This window comes from Jatropha curcas, chromosome 2, assembly GCF_041381405.1.
Source record: "Jatropha curcas cultivar XTBG-Jc1 chromosome 2, XTBG_Jcur_1.0, whole genome shotgun sequence".
NCBI classification, from domain to species: domain Eukaryota; kingdom Viridiplantae; phylum Streptophyta; class Magnoliopsida; order Malpighiales; family Euphorbiaceae; genus Jatropha; species Jatropha curcas.
The window spans coordinates 25,703,107-25,720,142 of record NC_143152.1 but is presented as its reverse complement, the minus strand read 5'-3'; the positions used below and the strand labels follow the sequence as shown (position 1 = coordinate 25,720,142).

General features: G+C 29.1%; 2 protein-coding genes across 2 annotated transcripts; both read right to left on the bottom strand.

Annotated features, from left to right (window-relative positions):
- Positions 1-1,180: 1,180 nt before the first annotated feature.
- LOC105646716 (wall-associated receptor kinase-like 20) lies at positions 1,181-3,756 on the bottom strand. The gene is made up of 3 exons (XM_012232637.4): positions 2,732-3,756; positions 2,418-2,480; positions 1,181-2,317 (listed from the first exon to the last, which is right to left on the bottom strand). The coding sequence occupies exons 1-3, from the start codon at positions 3,501-3,503 to the stop codon at positions 1,248-1,250; spliced, it is 1,905 nt and encodes a 634-aa protein (XP_012088027.2). The 5' UTR covers positions 3,504-3,756; the 3' UTR covers positions 1,181-1,247.
- Positions 3,757-10,112: 6,356 nt separating this feature from the next.
- LOC105646717 (wall-associated receptor kinase-like 20) lies at positions 10,113-12,687 on the bottom strand. Its single transcript, XM_020684321.1, has 3 exons — positions 11,898-12,687; positions 11,342-11,404; positions 10,113-11,209 (listed from the first exon to the last, which is right to left on the bottom strand). The coding sequence occupies exons 1-3, from the start codon at positions 12,685-12,687 to the stop codon at positions 10,113-10,115; spliced, it is 1,950 nt and encodes a 649-aa protein (XP_020539980.1).
- Positions 12,688-17,036: the final 4,349 nt, after the last annotated feature.

The window sequence follows — 17,036 nt, the reverse complement described above, 5'->3', positions numbered from 1 at the left end:
AAAAAAAAAAAAACTACAGTATTTAATTTATAAGATTATAAAAATATTTATAGTTATAGAAATTTCATACTTAAAAGTTTTGTTGTTAAATATGATAAATTTTAATAGTCAGATGATCAATAGTGGTAGCTAACTGTGATTAATAAAATTAATAAATATTTATATATACGATTGCAATAAGTCTGTCAATATTCAAAAATATTTTCCTTTAATTTTCTTTTGATCTTGAAAAATATTTTCTGTTGGTTGATTTTTTTAAGCACCTCAAATATTGGGAACTCCAGGAAATATTTTCTAGAAATAAACAGGAGTCTAAACGAAATTTTAATTTGACAATTTTAACTTTTGAGGCAAGTTTAGTAGGTTTACGTATGTATAAATTTGATTTGGAATTTTGATTTGGAATTTTTTAGTCATTAAATTTTAATTTTTAATTTCAAATATAATAATTAAAAATAAAATGTTTTATTAAAAAAAGAATCTACTCATTATTTTATACTCAGGTATCGAGTTGGCCTACGCAAGTTCAAAACTGACGAGGAAAACTGTTTTCTAAACCTTAATTAAATTTTGAAAAATTGAAAAACTGTTTTTTAATTTTTCAAATAAAAAATTATTTTTTAAATAGAAAATTGACTGATCTAATCTCTGTTTTTCAATTTTCTTGAAAAATTTTTCTAAAAAATTAATTCAGTTTTCTACGAAGGAACACATCTTATATTTTGCAACCTTTGTTTTCCCAATATCCTATATTCCTCCATGGTTATATTTTCTTTATGAAATATTTTATGTACATTTCAGCTTTCCAGCAACAGGAATTTGTTCAATTACCACTGTGTAGAATTAAAATCAAAATTTAGTGACTGAAAAAAAAAATATATAGAATTAGAGTTGTGACCTAAATGAAAATAACTAATACGCATTAATTTTGAAGGCAATTAATGTAATTTATTAAGTAATAATTAAATAAATAAATAAATAATTATTTATTTAAAACTAAAATTCTTATTTAGGGCAAGTGTATATTTCATTCTGAGAAAAGATCCAAATTCAAATCTTGAAAATCCATATATTAAAAAACCATATATTGAAAAAGCTATCAACTTAAGAATGAAGCATTAGAAAAGGGTTCCTCAAGTGAAATTAAAGACAAGTTTCAATAGAAGCAATAAAGATCAACTAGCAACCAAAATTCAATAAATTAATAGCACTTAATCATTCATGGCTGTGCCAAAACATACAACTAGCTAGGATTTCTTAGTAACCTTTCCTGAAGTAATAGCAATAATATACTCAATCTCATCAGCAACTTCTTTCATTGAAGGTCGATTCTGCCTCTTCTCATCCAAACAGGCTGCTGCTAAACATCCCAAAGCTTTCATCATTTCCAATTCCAATTTGTTTCCACTCTCCTTAAGAACTGGATCAACAACATCTATTAATCTCTCTTCCTCCATTATCTTCTTCATATAAACCACTAAATTCACATCTTCTTCTTCTCTATTAAAATCAATAGCCTTCTTAGAAGTCAAAATCTCCATTAGAACAACTCCAAAGCTATAAACATCACTCTTATCCGTCAACTGAAAGTTCCGGTAATATTCAGGGTCTAGATAACCAAGAGTTCCTTGTGCACCAGTGAAGATATGACTATCATTATTTTCACTTGTCTCCACTAACCTAGAAAGCCCGAAATCAGAAACTTTCGCGTTAAGCTTCTCATCAAGTAAGATGTTGCTAGATTTTACATCACGGTGATAGATGGGAGGAACAGCCGCAGAGTGGAGATATGCTAGACCTTCAGCTGTCTGATGTGCAATGTGAAGCCTGCGTTGCCAGGTCAGTGGAGTCGCCTTGCTCGAATGAAGATGCTCAAACAGAGTTCCATTAGTAACATACTCATAAATCATGATAGGCAGCTCAAGTTCAACACAACAGCCGAGAAGTCTTACCAAGCTCCTGTGATTTACCTGGCAAAGAATTCTAACTTCATTAAGTACTTGGTCGGTTCCTTTTGTGTTGTTTCCAAGCTTGGCGCGCTTGATGGCTGTTATAGTTCCATCATCAAGAATACCTTTAAAGACTTCTCCAAATCCACCAGACCCAATAAGATTTTCTTTGGAGAAGCTGTTGGTTGCTTTTATTATTTCTTTGCCTGTGAAAATCCTTGCCGATTTGCCACTATTTTTGTCATTTAGAATCTCTTTTCGCTCTTTGATCAAATTCTTTTGTGCTTTTCTCGAGTTATGATGCTGCTTATAGAATAGAATTCCGATTACTACTACGAGCAGCATTACTCCTCCGGCAAGAGCTACACCTGATGAATGGTAGATTTGCAACGAAATTTCAACTGATTGATAAAATACAGACCAAGATATGGAACTTATATATATGATTCAGGGTAACTACGTACGTACCAGCAAACATTGCAGTCTTTTTCTTTCGTTTTTTGCAAGCTTTCCCTGGGCGACACTTGACATCTGCAAAAAGAGAAGGATTTCACTCCACAGCCAATAATTTTTCGTTGTGTTTGGATAAAGGGTCATTTGAAATGAAAATTTTCCATGTGATACAGGCATTGGAGCTTGTTTGAGTGAAAATTTTGAATACCTACTATGAAAATGTAACTTCAAAGATACTGTAATTCCTAATTGCAAGCTTAATGCCAAAAACCAAAGCAGAAACCAATCCAGAAAATTGTTAAAAATGAAAAGAAAAACGAAAGACTCACTTTGACACAATCCATTGACAGGATCCCACTTAAAACCAGCATCACAAAAGCACCTTTTCTCTCCAAATTTCGTTGGATCAGTCAAACATTTGGAGTACAGCAAGCCTTTACAGTCCACTGGAGTCTTGCAAACTGGCTCCAGAGGCAAAACCCATTCTATCTCCACTCCAGGCTCCGGCCACTTGTGCACGGCCACCATCTTCAAATCCAAGTTAACAAAACTCTGATAGGCAGCGCACTCTCGACCCAGAACCTTAATTCCATAACCACTGCTCTGCAACCCACTAGTCCTAAATGCACAACACAACGGTGCATTAACACACGCACCTGCCTTGTCCTTAGTGTAGGCATGACAAATGCTCGCAGGTGAACAATCTATAGGTGGTTTCAAGTGCAACATTGACTCTGCACAATTAAGTAACACTATGGTGTTACTGCTGGTAACATTAAATGGAAAATTAATATGGATAAATTCACTAGATTTGCAAGAATTGTTGGCTATGCTTTCTGGTCTAATTATAATTCGTCGAATTAATGAGTTGATTGATGTAATCACGTAGGATGAACCATTTAGTGTATCAAACCATAATGTGCCTGAAGTGCACCGAATCTTGTAGTTTTGGTCACCACAATCCGGTCCGGTGCTTAGTGGATATGGCACCAAAGTCCGGCCACAATCTCCGCAACAGCGCACGGCAATAGTAGACGGGGAGTACGTGGATAGAAGCGAAAACATAAGGTTTAATATCATAAGCAGACTAGTCTTGGCCATGTTAGTGTTGGTTTGGGATGTTTAGGTGTACTTATTCTTGTGTATCATGCAATGTAAATATATTTAAAGAAGGAAATTGAAGATTTTTTATTATCTGGGTAAGAGATGGATGGACAATTTTTGTGTCGTTATTTGGAGCGTGGAAAGAAGAGAAGAGGAGAGGAGACATATTTCAAAATGGTTTTACATTGTACATGGCTGGTATAGTTTATCTCAAAATGATTTAGCATTTTCCTAGAAGGATCTGCAAGTTAAGGGCAGGCATATACATTGTCACCACTTGACTGCTTGTGGGACTCTTCATATATAAAAATGAAAATTATAATGATAGTATTGTATTTTCACATTTTGCAAATCCCTTGGTACAATAAATATATTGATTTTTTTTAAGAAAATAAATATCTATACATATATAAAAGGGCAAAGGTGCTTTACACTATTCAAGTTTGTAGTTTTTAATTTACCTATTTTGGCCTTTTAAACATAAAAAATGTCTTTTTAAATTTCATTTTATTTATTCATTTATTTTTTTATTCATTGAGAGGATGGACCGAGATAATACTGTAGAATACACAATAAGAGTAGTCTCTCTTGGATCCACTAAATTGGTGAAAACAATTGTGATTGAGAGAATTCGAACATTTCTCATACACCGACCGGACTACACATAAAAAATTAAAACAAATACTTGAAAAAGTCGTCTAATTTCAATTTCAAATTGGAATCGAATTAAAATTTGCGATTTAGATCCGTCTAAGAGCATCTCAATTCAGTTTCATATTTCTTTGGAATCGGAATTGACAATTCTAAAGCTGGAACTAGTTATTCGAGAAGCATGATCATATCTAAGTCTTCTTTTATTTATTAAAAGCAATTTTTATTCATATATAATTATAGATATAGATCGCACTACTTAAAAGATTTTTGTTGTTTTAATCATAGCACTAATCCAAATATGATGATCTAGTTTTTGTTATATTAAGGATGGCAATTTAATTTGCCCTGATGTATAAATTTGATCCTGAATTTTGATAAATTTTTTTTTTGTAGCCTTCGAACAGTGCCAAAATTAGAAATTTTTTTCAATTGGATCATTTATTTAATTTGATTTTTAGTGGGTTCAATTAGATTAAAAACTTTTAAATTTTTCACTATATATATATTTTTTAATTTTTTTTATCAATTTAATCTATTTTATAAATATTTTTTTCAAAGTTAAGCGGATCAATTGACCCCATTATTTATAATGTGGCTCCGCCTAGGGGTGGCGCCACACTATGTGAAGTGGGGTCAATTGATCCACTCAATTTTTAAAAAAATATTTATAAAATAGGATTAAATTGATAAAAAAATTAAAAAAGTAAATATATAGTGAAAAATTTAGAGTTTTAATCTAATTGATTCTACTAAAAATCAAATTAAATAAAATGATCCTACTAGAAAATATTTCTAGCTCCTCCTTGACCCACTATCTATAATGCTAGCTCCTCCTTGACCCACTATCTATAATGCGGCTGTGCGCTTGCCTCCTAAGCTTTGTGGAAGTTAAATTATAAATACGTATTTTTATATTTCAGTAATAATTATATTTCTCACCAAAATAAAATGTGAAATATAATATCATAATTAAATCTATGTAAAATTTTTATTTGAGTGAGATATATGATTATTATTAAAACATAAAAGTGTATGATTATAATAATTGTCGGTAAAATTAAGGGGACCATAAGAATAATAGCTTTTGCTGGAATCATAAGAATAATAGGCAGAAGTACAGGATTAAATTTACACGTTAGAAGATTTAATTTTGCTAGAGTATCAAACAAAACGATAATAATAAGAATCGCTTTTGGTTTAATTAATGAAAGTCCAATCTCGGTTACGTGAGTTCGTTTTACATGTCTGGCTGTAATTTCAAGATGTACATTGGTTCCTAATTAACAATATGATTTCCATTATCTTAAATTAACACGCGTCCCTTTCTGAGTGGTAGCTAGTTGCTCCGTCGACAGTACGAAAAGGGTTCCTACTACTTCCTGTCACAGTGGAAAGCGCAATAATCTCTCAAGATTCAAGATTCAAGATATGTTATGTTTCAAGTCCCAAGACGAAGAGCTTATGCTATGATGATTCTTGTCCAGCTTACTGTTATTACTCTTTGAAATGGAATTTTTAATAGGTCCTACGATATGTACTAATGTCTGTTTTGACAAGGATATCTGTATCTCGCAGTCTCTTTCAAATCAAATCATATTAATCCTCTCCTCTTTTTTTTTTTTTTTTTCTCAAATTAATATTGCTTCTATTGGATTTTCACATCCCTCTCCCAAACAAGTGGAGGCAAAAGACAATGTATAAAAAACTGGATTGGATTAATTGGTATAACCCATTCATTTGTGAATTGGAAGGTGACATCGTCTGTTTTATGAGAGAATAGATATAAAATTAAATTTTGGTGTATTATGTGGTTTTAGTAATTTTTTAATTTATTGAAGTCTTTTATAGACCGAAATAATATTATGAGCTATATAATAGAGGTGTAGCGCTCCTCCTCTCACTTCTCACATAAATGAGAATACTAATCAGACCATCACATGATTGACACGTAGCTTTAGTGATTAAAAATAATTTTTTTCATTTATTTATTTTTGTATTTATCTTTGTATATAAATAATATTCACATATTTTAATAATTGATAGGTCAGCTAAAAAAAAACATACAGAGAGGATCCGAATCAATTGATAAGATTATACTCAAAAAAATTTTATTTTCATACTTTAGTCATCGGCTAAATATATAAATTCACTTTTGAATTTTATTATTTAACCGTGTGACATTCTATACTTTTAATTTGACATATTAAACACTTTAATTTATAAATATACATGTAAAACACTTCACTTTTAGTTATCATTGATTTAATTTCAAAGCCTTTAATCATGTTGGCATCTCATAAGTGTTTTTGAAATGCTATCAAAAGGATTTAATTATAAATAAGCTAATTATTAGTTAGACTTGTTAGGGATCACCTTTGATATCAGTTTTTGGACATCAGCTCTGATACCACTTATTGGGTCCTTTCAACCAATTAAGAGAAAATTGATGCAGCGGAATAATCAAAATATGACACACAGAAATTTACGTGGTTCACCTTTAACTGTTTAGGGCTACATCCACGGGGACAAACTCTGAATAATTCTTCCACTATTAAAAAATAGTAGGTATACAAAGAGAGTAATACAAAAATTGTGGCACACAAAGTGTTTCCCAAAAACACCCCAAAATAATTTCCTCACTATTTTTCTCTCCCCTAATTTTAGAAAACCCTTCTTAAAATTAGAAAACTATTTGTCTACATTTTTTTTCTTCGTTTGGTGTGTGTGTGTTGAGGCGCATCTGCCTCTATTTATAGGCAGGTTATGAGAGAGCCGTGTATAACTCATTTACGGCTCTCCGTTTTGTCAAAAGAATCGCCAACTTTTCTTCTTTTTCAAATAACACGTTTTTCTCTTCTTTTTTTTTCTGTGGATCTCATTTGAGTGGGCACCGACGCAACAAGACTATCAACTCAAACGAAACTAGTCAAATAGTAATAAATGAGATGAGGGTATTAATGCCTTCTCACTGAACAAAGGGACAAAATAGTGATAACACATGTTTTGTTATACTGTAATATGAGGAAATAAGTATTTTATTTTTGCTGCTCATTGCTCTAGAGACCTGGGTTTTAATAGTATTATTCTTGAAACGGACTATCTTCCATTGGTTCAGAAGCTGCAAAATCACGACGTCCCTTTGTCGGAACTGGAAAATAGGACTTTGGTTCTAAAAGATTTGCTTCTCTTTCTTGCATTTTCTCTCATGTTTACAGATCAGGTAATGTAGTAGCTCATTACTTAGCTAAAACAGCCCTCATTTCTAGTCATGAGGAGCTAATTTGGGATGAGGAATTTCCCTCTTTCTTAGACAATTTTGTTCAGGTGAATTTAGCCTCTATTATTCGTTAATTTAATCTATGTTTATTCTCAAAAAAAGTAAAATAAATATTTTATTTTGTTTCACTTTGAGTGTTCATTTTGGATTTTGAGAGTATATTAATAGTTTTTTTTTTCAATTTTACCCATTTTTATTTGGTGTATTTTATATTTATATTTATTTTTATTTTTCTCTTTTTTATCATTATTTTAATTATAATTAAATTCAAATTTTGACTACACAAATAATTAAAAGTTTTTCATTATACAAAGGTACGAAAAAATGAAATGAAAGTATTACTTTAATAATAGTGCTTTAAATAAGTTAGAACTAGCATTAGTTTTGTAGTAAAATTAAATAGGAAGTATATAATTTTAAGAAAGGTAATTTAGGCATTCTACCTAATCATTTTCTTAATTTTTGTAAAAGATGAAATATTGCTTTTAAAGTGGAAGGGATGTAGTAGTATTTAACTATTGGTTTGGTGTATACATTGAAAATTGATTTTCGTTAATTATTTATTTGGAAATTATAAAATCTATATATATATATATATATATATATATATATATATATATATATATATATATAATTCTGGAGCAAATAATTATTTAAAATTGCTGACGTGGCGCTCTTATTTTTTAGCATTCTATTTTTCCTTTTTTTAGAAATTTTTGGATTTTTGGATTTTTCTATATTTTAATTTGATATATATTTTTTTAAAAATTATTTTCTCTAAATAGATATGTATCACTTTGAATTGTTTTGAATATATTATTATCTATAAAATACTCGTATATGCATATCTATATGTTTTATAAAGTGATTTGAAACTAGCCCATGATATCATCTCTATTCTCTGATAAAAAATCATTTAGAGTTATTCCACTAAAAATGTTAATTTCGTGTTACTATTATGAAAATCTCAAGCTTTCATCTTTGAATTCAATAAACTTTACCTAAATTTTGTTTTCAGTTTTTCTATTTTGGATGAATCCAAACAGACACTAATTTCATGTTTTTGTGATGACAATTGAAAGCAAAAGTTCAACTTTGAGAAGAGCTCAAGGAAACTAAAAATATCTCTGTGAATTTCTCCAATATTTTCATTTTTTTAATATTTATTTAATTTATATGGAAATTTTATTGAGATATTGTGAATTATTCCTGCAAAATACTAAATACAAAAGCTATTTCTTAGATAATTCTTCACCGCAGATTTCTCATTCAAGGTATCATATTCAATTTTATCAAACATATGCTTTATTTATGATTAATTTGATCCGTAAGTGCTCTTTTATTTTGTTTTTTCATTTAGTTTCCATCCCAAAAACTTAATGAGGTTTTATATATTCCATAAGGTGCATTAATTCATGAGTTATAATCTTTTGAGAATACTAAAACACGTTAACCAAGTGTTATTCATTCAAATTTTACTTGGTTCACTTGATAACTTTTAAATTGTCCCAAATGAATGGTTGCAAAGTTTGGTCACTTCAGTCTCACAAAGTAAGAGAATTCTTTTAATTGATATGACAACTTTTATATTGTATATAAAAAAAAATGTTAATCTTGAATGAAATTATGCGGCACATATAATTTGATGGGTAGGAAATGATAGTGATTTTTTTTTTTTTCATTTCTTTAAGATTGTAGCATTTGTTTTATTTATTATTTTTCATAAATATTGATAATAAGTTCATATCTTTAAGATCGCAGCCAACATTGAATTAATCAAAAACTTTACGTTTTCTTTTATTCTTCAAGAAAAGATGGTGTTCTTCATCTTTGCATGAACAGAATCATATTTTCCTTAGTAATTAAGATTGTGAGTTCTACAAGATTAGTTGCGCCAAGAATTTCAGAGTTGTTTTCAAGAATACTTGAAGGTAAGTTTCTGATTCTTGTTTTAAATTCTTTGCTTTCTCTCTTCAAGAGTACTTGGGGGTTAAAGGGATTGTCGGGTACTTCCGTGATTGCATACTTTCCGCTAGATTTTCCTTGTTGATTTGCAAGAGTACTTGTTAATTAGCTAGGGTCGTATTATCGGTCTATAGTTGAGTCCATTTTTATGATGGAATAAAACCAAGCTAATACTATAAATGACGTATAAGTTCATTTTTATTGGTTTGATTCATAGTTGAGTCCATAGATCGAGTTTATAGAAATTTAATCTAAATTTATGTGGCTCAAATTAATGAAGGTATTATTGTCTCTTTTGTGGTAGAAAAAGAGACAAACTAGTGAAAAGTTTAAACAGTTTTCTACATGGTAATTAACTATTAGCTTGGCATGAGTAATAAGGCAAGTATTTTCCATGGCTTTATGAGTGTGTATATATACATACATACGAAGTTCGAAGAGTTTTGCATTTCATTAATTTTTGTTTATATATTATCAATTAGCGTTATATAATTAATTATATGGACAAATGAGTTCTTTAAATAAATATGTATCAAGACAAAAATGGGAAAATATTCCACATTGCAAAGGGCATTCATGGTACTGTATATAGTGTATGTAAACCTTTTTGGTAAATTAAAATTAAGCTTCCCATAAGACTTAACCAGACAGGTGCATGCACAGAAATGCTAAAGTTGTACAAGGCCTTACTTTGGTTAATCTTGTAATAACTAAACACTTTTTATAGTTGATGAGTTAATACATGAATTCTCATCAGCTATAACAAGACTCATAATGTACTCAATCTCATCTGCAACTTCTTTCATCGACGGTCGATTTTGCCTCTTGTCATCCAAACAAGCTTCTGCTAAAGACCATAATGCTTGCATAGTCTCTAGTTCTAACTTACTAGCTCCTTCTTTAAGCACAGGATCAATAGCATCCAATAATTTCTCTTGTTTCAAAATTTTCCTGCCATAGACCACCAAGTTCACATCTTCATCAACTCTACTAAAATCAATGGCCTTTTTTGAAGTCAACATCTCTAATAACACAACTCCAAAGCTATAAACATCGCTTTTATCGGTCAATTGAAAATTAATGTAATATTCTGGATCGAGATAGCCTAATGTTCCTTGAGCACAAGTTGTAATATGACTTGTATCTGTCACTGCAAGCCTGGAGATACCAAAATCAGAAACTTTGGCATTGAGTTCTTGATCGAGCAGAATATTACTAGATTTAACATCTCGGTGGTAAATAGGCGGTGTAGCAGAAGAATGTAGATATGCAAGACCTTCTGCTGTTTGGTGAGCAATGACAAGACGACGTGTCCATGTTAAATGTGCCTTCTTGTTACTTGTGTGGAGGTTATCGAAAAGCGTTCCATTAGGGATGTACTCATATACCAAAAGAGGTTGCTCGAGCTCGACACAGCAACCCAGAAGTTTTACTAGGCTTCTGTGATTAACTTGGCAGAGAATTCGAACTTCATTAAGAATTTGGTCAATTCCTTTAGTATTTCCTGCCTTCGCACGTTTTATTGCTGTTACGGTTCCATTGTCTATAATACCTTTGAAAACCTCACCGAAACCTCCAGAGCCGAGGAGATTGTCTCTTGAGAAGTTGTTTGTTGCTTTTGTTATTTCTTTGCTTGTGAAAATCCTGCCCATTAATCCACCGCTGTTTACACTTAAAATTCTTTCTCTTACCTTGCTTAAATTTACTTGTGCTAATTTTTCCCTTTTCTGATGAAGATGCTGCTTTTTGTAGACTAAAAAGATAACTATTATTCCAAGAAGCATTGCAACCACAGCAAGGGCTGAACCTTAATATAATTTACAAATAGTTTAGAATAAGTAGATGATTTACAATGCAAAAATCTAAATTCAGATTTCGAATATACCCTAGTTTTAATTAATCATCTGAATCGTATGTAATTAGCTGCTAATGTGCTTACCACCAATTAATGGAGTTTTTGTCTTGTGTTGATGACAATGACCCCTATGTTTGCACTTCTCACCTGTACAAAAAGAAGTGTCTTACCGTATCATCAATCATGCTGCTAAACAGTTTGAAGTTGTAGATTTTTCTCAACCCGCTGAAGTTGGAATTCAATTGATGTTTTAAATTAATAATACCAAATATGAAAATTTATTTACAAATAAATTTGATATTTTGAATTTCTTTATATGGACTGGAGTGTAACACTCCAAGTCAATTCTCAACTAATTAAATTAAACTCTAATTCAATGTAAAGCTTAAATTTAAGTGTCTGTAATTTTTATTTTCCACTTTCAACTATATTAATATCAATTAAAAACAGTAGTAGAAAATTATTTAATCTTCTAAATTTAGCCACAATTACAATTTCGCCATTTCTTATTTGACAAAAATATTAGTTATTTTTTAAAATTTATAATTATGAGCAAATTTGAGATACTAAATAATCATTTTTTTTAAAGGGAAAAAAAAAATAGTTTAGACAAGAAAAGTAGCATACTTACTCAGTAGACATACTCCATTGATGGGATCCCACATAAACCCAGCAAGGCAGAAGCACCTTTTCGTTCGAACACCAATCGGATCCGGCAAACACAAAGAATTTGGCAAATCCTGACAATCCGCTGTCGTTTTACACATGGGCTCCTGTGGTAAACTCCACTCTAACTCCAACCCAGGCTCCGGCCACTTACTCACCGGGGATTCCAAATCCAAATTCACAAAACTTTGATAAGCAGAACACCTTTCCGTCCGAACCCTAATTTTATACTCATTGAGGGACCCACCAGTTTTAAACCAACAACATATCTGTTCTGGTATGGCCCCACATGCTGCTTTTGCTACTGCATTTTCTTTAACATAGTCATGGCATCTACTGGTAGAAGAACAGTTTAAAGCCGAGAAAAATTCAAAAACTAACTGCGAACAATTCATGATAATTACTGTGTTACTGCCAGTAATATTGAAAGGAAGATTACTGTCTAGTTGAAAGCCTTGGCTTGCAAAATCAGCTGCCATGCACGTGTTCTTGGCGAAGCCGGGCGGTCGGATAGTTAACCGTTGGGTTAATGGGTTGATGGATGTGATTAAGTAGGAGGATCCGTTTAGTGCGTTAAACCATAATGCGTTTGCTTTGCAGGTAATTTTGTATAATGGATCGCCGCAGGCTGGGCTCGTGCTAAATGGATATGGCACCGGAGATTGGCCGCAGTTGGGGCAACGACGATTGGCTAGTACTTGCCTGTTGTATAATAGCATGGCTATTGTGAGAAATAATGTGAGCAGCAATTGTCTGTTGTCCATTAGGAAAGAAAGAGTGATTTATTGGTAATTAGCGTACAAAAATTTTATAGGGAAGGAAGGAAAAAAAAAAAAAGGAAAAAAGAAACGACTAGGTTACAATGAGAGCTCAAGTAAGGGGCACAAGCAAATATAAAAAAGACGGCTGATAAAGTCAACCAATTTTGTCTCTCTTTTATTAAAAATTAGTTTTTTGTATGACATGGTTGTTGTTGATTATATTCTTTATATATTCAATGTTTTATCTATATATATATTTTGTTTAGATTAAAATAAATACGAGTGATTAATTTGTATTATATTTTACCGTAAAAATTATTTGCAATGTTACTTATTATGTACTTAATTCTATTTTTATATAATGAAGTGATCTTAGAATAAAGTTCAATTCAATTATTAAACTTAATCCTTTAGTCCATAATTTATAAATGCAGATTTTTAAAACCCTAATAGGTGCCCAAAAAGAAAGTCAAATCATTGCTCAATCTCTAACCCTCTGTTTTCAACTCTAAATCAATATTTATATACGACTATAATAAAGAATAATAATAAATTATTTTTACTGTTTGGTCAAAGAAAAGAAATGAAAAGATGATCTGAATTGATAATGGAAATCACTTTAACTCTACTAATAATATTATGTCTACAGTGTATCAAAGAAAGGAATATATATGTACATAGATATAAATTCTTGAACCCAAAAAGTGACCAAAATAAAAATATATAGTTCTAATTTTTTTTTTCCAGTTTGTTAAATACTATTTTCTTTTAAATCAAATAGATTTAGGATATAAGAGAAAAAATATCAAAAAAATTAAAAATGCTTAAAGATCAATATGCCATCTATTTATTACAAAAGAAATATAAATCTCTTACTAAATTAAAATGATAATATTTACAAATTATTCAATAACGAAAAAGAAAATAAAAAGTTATTATTAAGAATAAAACTCTTTCAAAATTCACCTAAAAAACGTTTCAATGTATATAAATATATAAATATATTAATAAAATATTATATATATATTTTTAAAATTAAAATTTTAATTGTTTATCATTCCATGTTTAATTATGTAAATCTTATTTAAAAATTTACTTTTTAAAAAACATATCCAATCAAATATGACAAGCATAAAGAACAAAAAAATTAATAAAAATAATATATTTTTTCTTCTTTTTATCTCTTTCCTAAATAAAATATTATATTATATATATTATTTTTGAAAATTTATTTTTTAAAAATATATCTAATCATATCATACAAACATAAAGAAAAAAGAATATTAATAAAAAGTATATTTTCTTTTTTTTAGTACATCTTAAAAGAATTAAATATTTAATAAATGATATAAAAAATTTTCAAATGTCTCATTATTGTATATATTCATTAAAAATAATTTTAGTAAATATAAAAATTAAAATTTTAAAATGTTTAATTATATATATATGTATTTATTTTAAAAATTATTTTTTTCGATTCATTAGGAGGTCTGATGGCCGAAATAATGCTACGGGCTACACAACAATCAAATTGGTAACTCACTGAATAAAAAAAAATATTTCAATGTATATAGATATATAAATATAAAAATAAAATATTATTTTTTTAAAATTAAAATTTTTCAACTGTTTACCATCTAGGTTTAATTATATAAATTCTATTTGAAAATTTACTTTTTAAAAAATATATCCAATCAAATCTTAAAAATATAAAAAAAAACATTAATAAAAATAATATACCTTTTTCTTCTTTTTTTATCTCTCTCCTAAAAAAATATTATAAATATTCTATTTGAAAATTTATTTTTTGTAAGAAAAAATATCCAATCATATCATACAAACATAAAGAAAAAATTCTTCCTTTTTTATATATATTTTCTAAAAGAATTAAATATTTAATAAATAAAATATAAAAATTTTTAAATATCTCATTATCATATATATTCATTAAAAAATAAATTTAATAAAGATAAAACTTAAAATTTTGAAATGCTTAATTATTTATATGTATTTATTTAAAAAATAATTTTTTTATTCATTAGAGGCCTAATGGGCCGAAATAACACTGTAGGGTACACAATAATCAAATTGGTGAAACACTTGTAGTCCAAAGGATTTGAACTCGAGACTTCTCACTCCTCAAATAAGTGAGAAAATAATTAGGTCGTCCATGATTGACTGAAAAAATAATTTTTATAAATTATATCCAACAACTAATAAACTATAATTTTTTAATTGATCATCATTAAGTGTACTTTAGAACATTTTAAATTTTTTTAAGGGTGATAGGAAATCCTGTTATTCTCCCCTAATCCCACTTTTATATCGTATAGATAGATATTATCAATGAGTTATAAAAAGTTAAAAAGTACTCCATACTAAATTTTAAAGATCCTTCGTATTTAGATCACTCTATTTTTCAATTTTGAATTGAATTTAAGTCAAAGTCAAATCTATTATCAAACCATGTATGAACTTATCACTAGAACCATACATTCGTGTGCATTGTTTTTGTAAAACATTATTGTCTACTCTTTTACCTGAAATGTGATTGGTTCCGTATGATTTTTTTATTTAGTTTACAAAATTAAATATGGAGTCTATTATTGTTAATTTGCATTCTTGCTAATCATTTAATTAGTTTAAAATCTATTCATAAATTTATTTATTTATTTATTTATTTTGGTTGGATACAATTTAAGGATTACTAAATCTTAATGTGAGATCTATGAATATTTTAATAGATACGAATCTGGGATTCAGTTTGAATCTCAGAATGGACATTATAAATTTGTAATTGCATTATTTGAGATTACCAATTGATCATTTTATATTTAGTTCATAGTACAATGCGTGGTTCAACCCCAATAAAATTGCGTGTATCCAAGTTTCAATGCATTTGCCAAAAGAACAGTGCACGTGAAGTTTGATACTTCGTGTCATAACTACACTTTACTGCATTAAATTCTCGGAGGTTATGACATTATGAATGCTTTTCTGATTTTTTAAGGTTTCCTTGGTATATTCCAGTTCAACCTGTCATAAGTGTGCTGTAAATTGCTCATGTTTAAGTCAACTAGCTATACCACTCAACAAGTTGGATCTTGATTTTGTTTATGCTTTATTAATAATCTATTTTACCCCTTACGGTCCATCTCAAATTTCTCTCGTGCATTATTAACAGATTTTTTCAAAAATAAATATTTGCATTTCATTGCTTATATAAATAATCAATGAAATATTCATTTCTTAAAAAATTAGACATAGAACATCATGTGATAATAAAAAAAGTACAACAAAATTCGCTGATTTTATAAGAAATTCTAAAAAGATCGGATGGTGAAACAATTGGATTTTCAAAGTGATTAGCTATACAATTAGTTTGGATTTTTATTATCGAGCCTAATTTGTTGCTTATCCAATAATTTATTACTTATAAGGAATATAAAGACTTTGATTCATTAATTTTTATTACCAAATTCTAACATATGTTCAAATAGATATTTCACATATTGCATTTCTGTTCAAAAAAAATTAAAACTAAATTCTTCATATAAAATGGAGAGAAAATAACTCCACATAAGACGAAGATGGATTAAAATTAAAAAGCACAAGATCAATGAAGATCTAAAAATCAAAATACTATCTTTTCATAAATCAAACGAAAAGTAAAGAAAAAAAGTTTATATATATATATTCTATTATTTTTAAGTGGATGCAAACTTTAAAATTTAGTACCCGCTTTTAAAAGCTGAACCAAACTGAAACTACTATCTCTTTCTTGTTTATTTCTCTAATGGTTTCCTCTCTCTTCTCTCTGGGAAATTAAAAAACGCAGGGGCAAGTGGGCACAATAACGATCTGGCAATATTGTCAGTCCCATAAAAAGGGAACATAGATCCCATGGCGCTTGGACCTAAGAAAAAAGCATAATTTAAAATATAAAGAAGAGCAAATGCAGCTTTTGGATTTAGAACTAGAACAATATAATATATGTAGTCCGTTAGAATTGTCTATTATTTTACAAGATCTTAGAATGAACAATTCTTGAATTACAGTAGTGGGTTTCTGTAACTTCTTTTTGTTGTGAAATAAAAGATGTCATTTCTGGTATCTAATTTCATTTCAAATTCCAATTTGTGAGCCAAATTACCATATTTTTATAAATTTTCTAATTTGACAACATATTTTTTCTTAGTTTTCTTAAGGGATTTGTCAACCAACTATTTATAATTTTACTTATATTCGTATGTAAAAATTTTTACGTGTAAGGTTAGGAGTTTGAAAGATTTAGAGTTTATCACTTTTGAGAAAGAGTTTCAAAGATTTAGAGTTTATCACTTTTGAGAAAG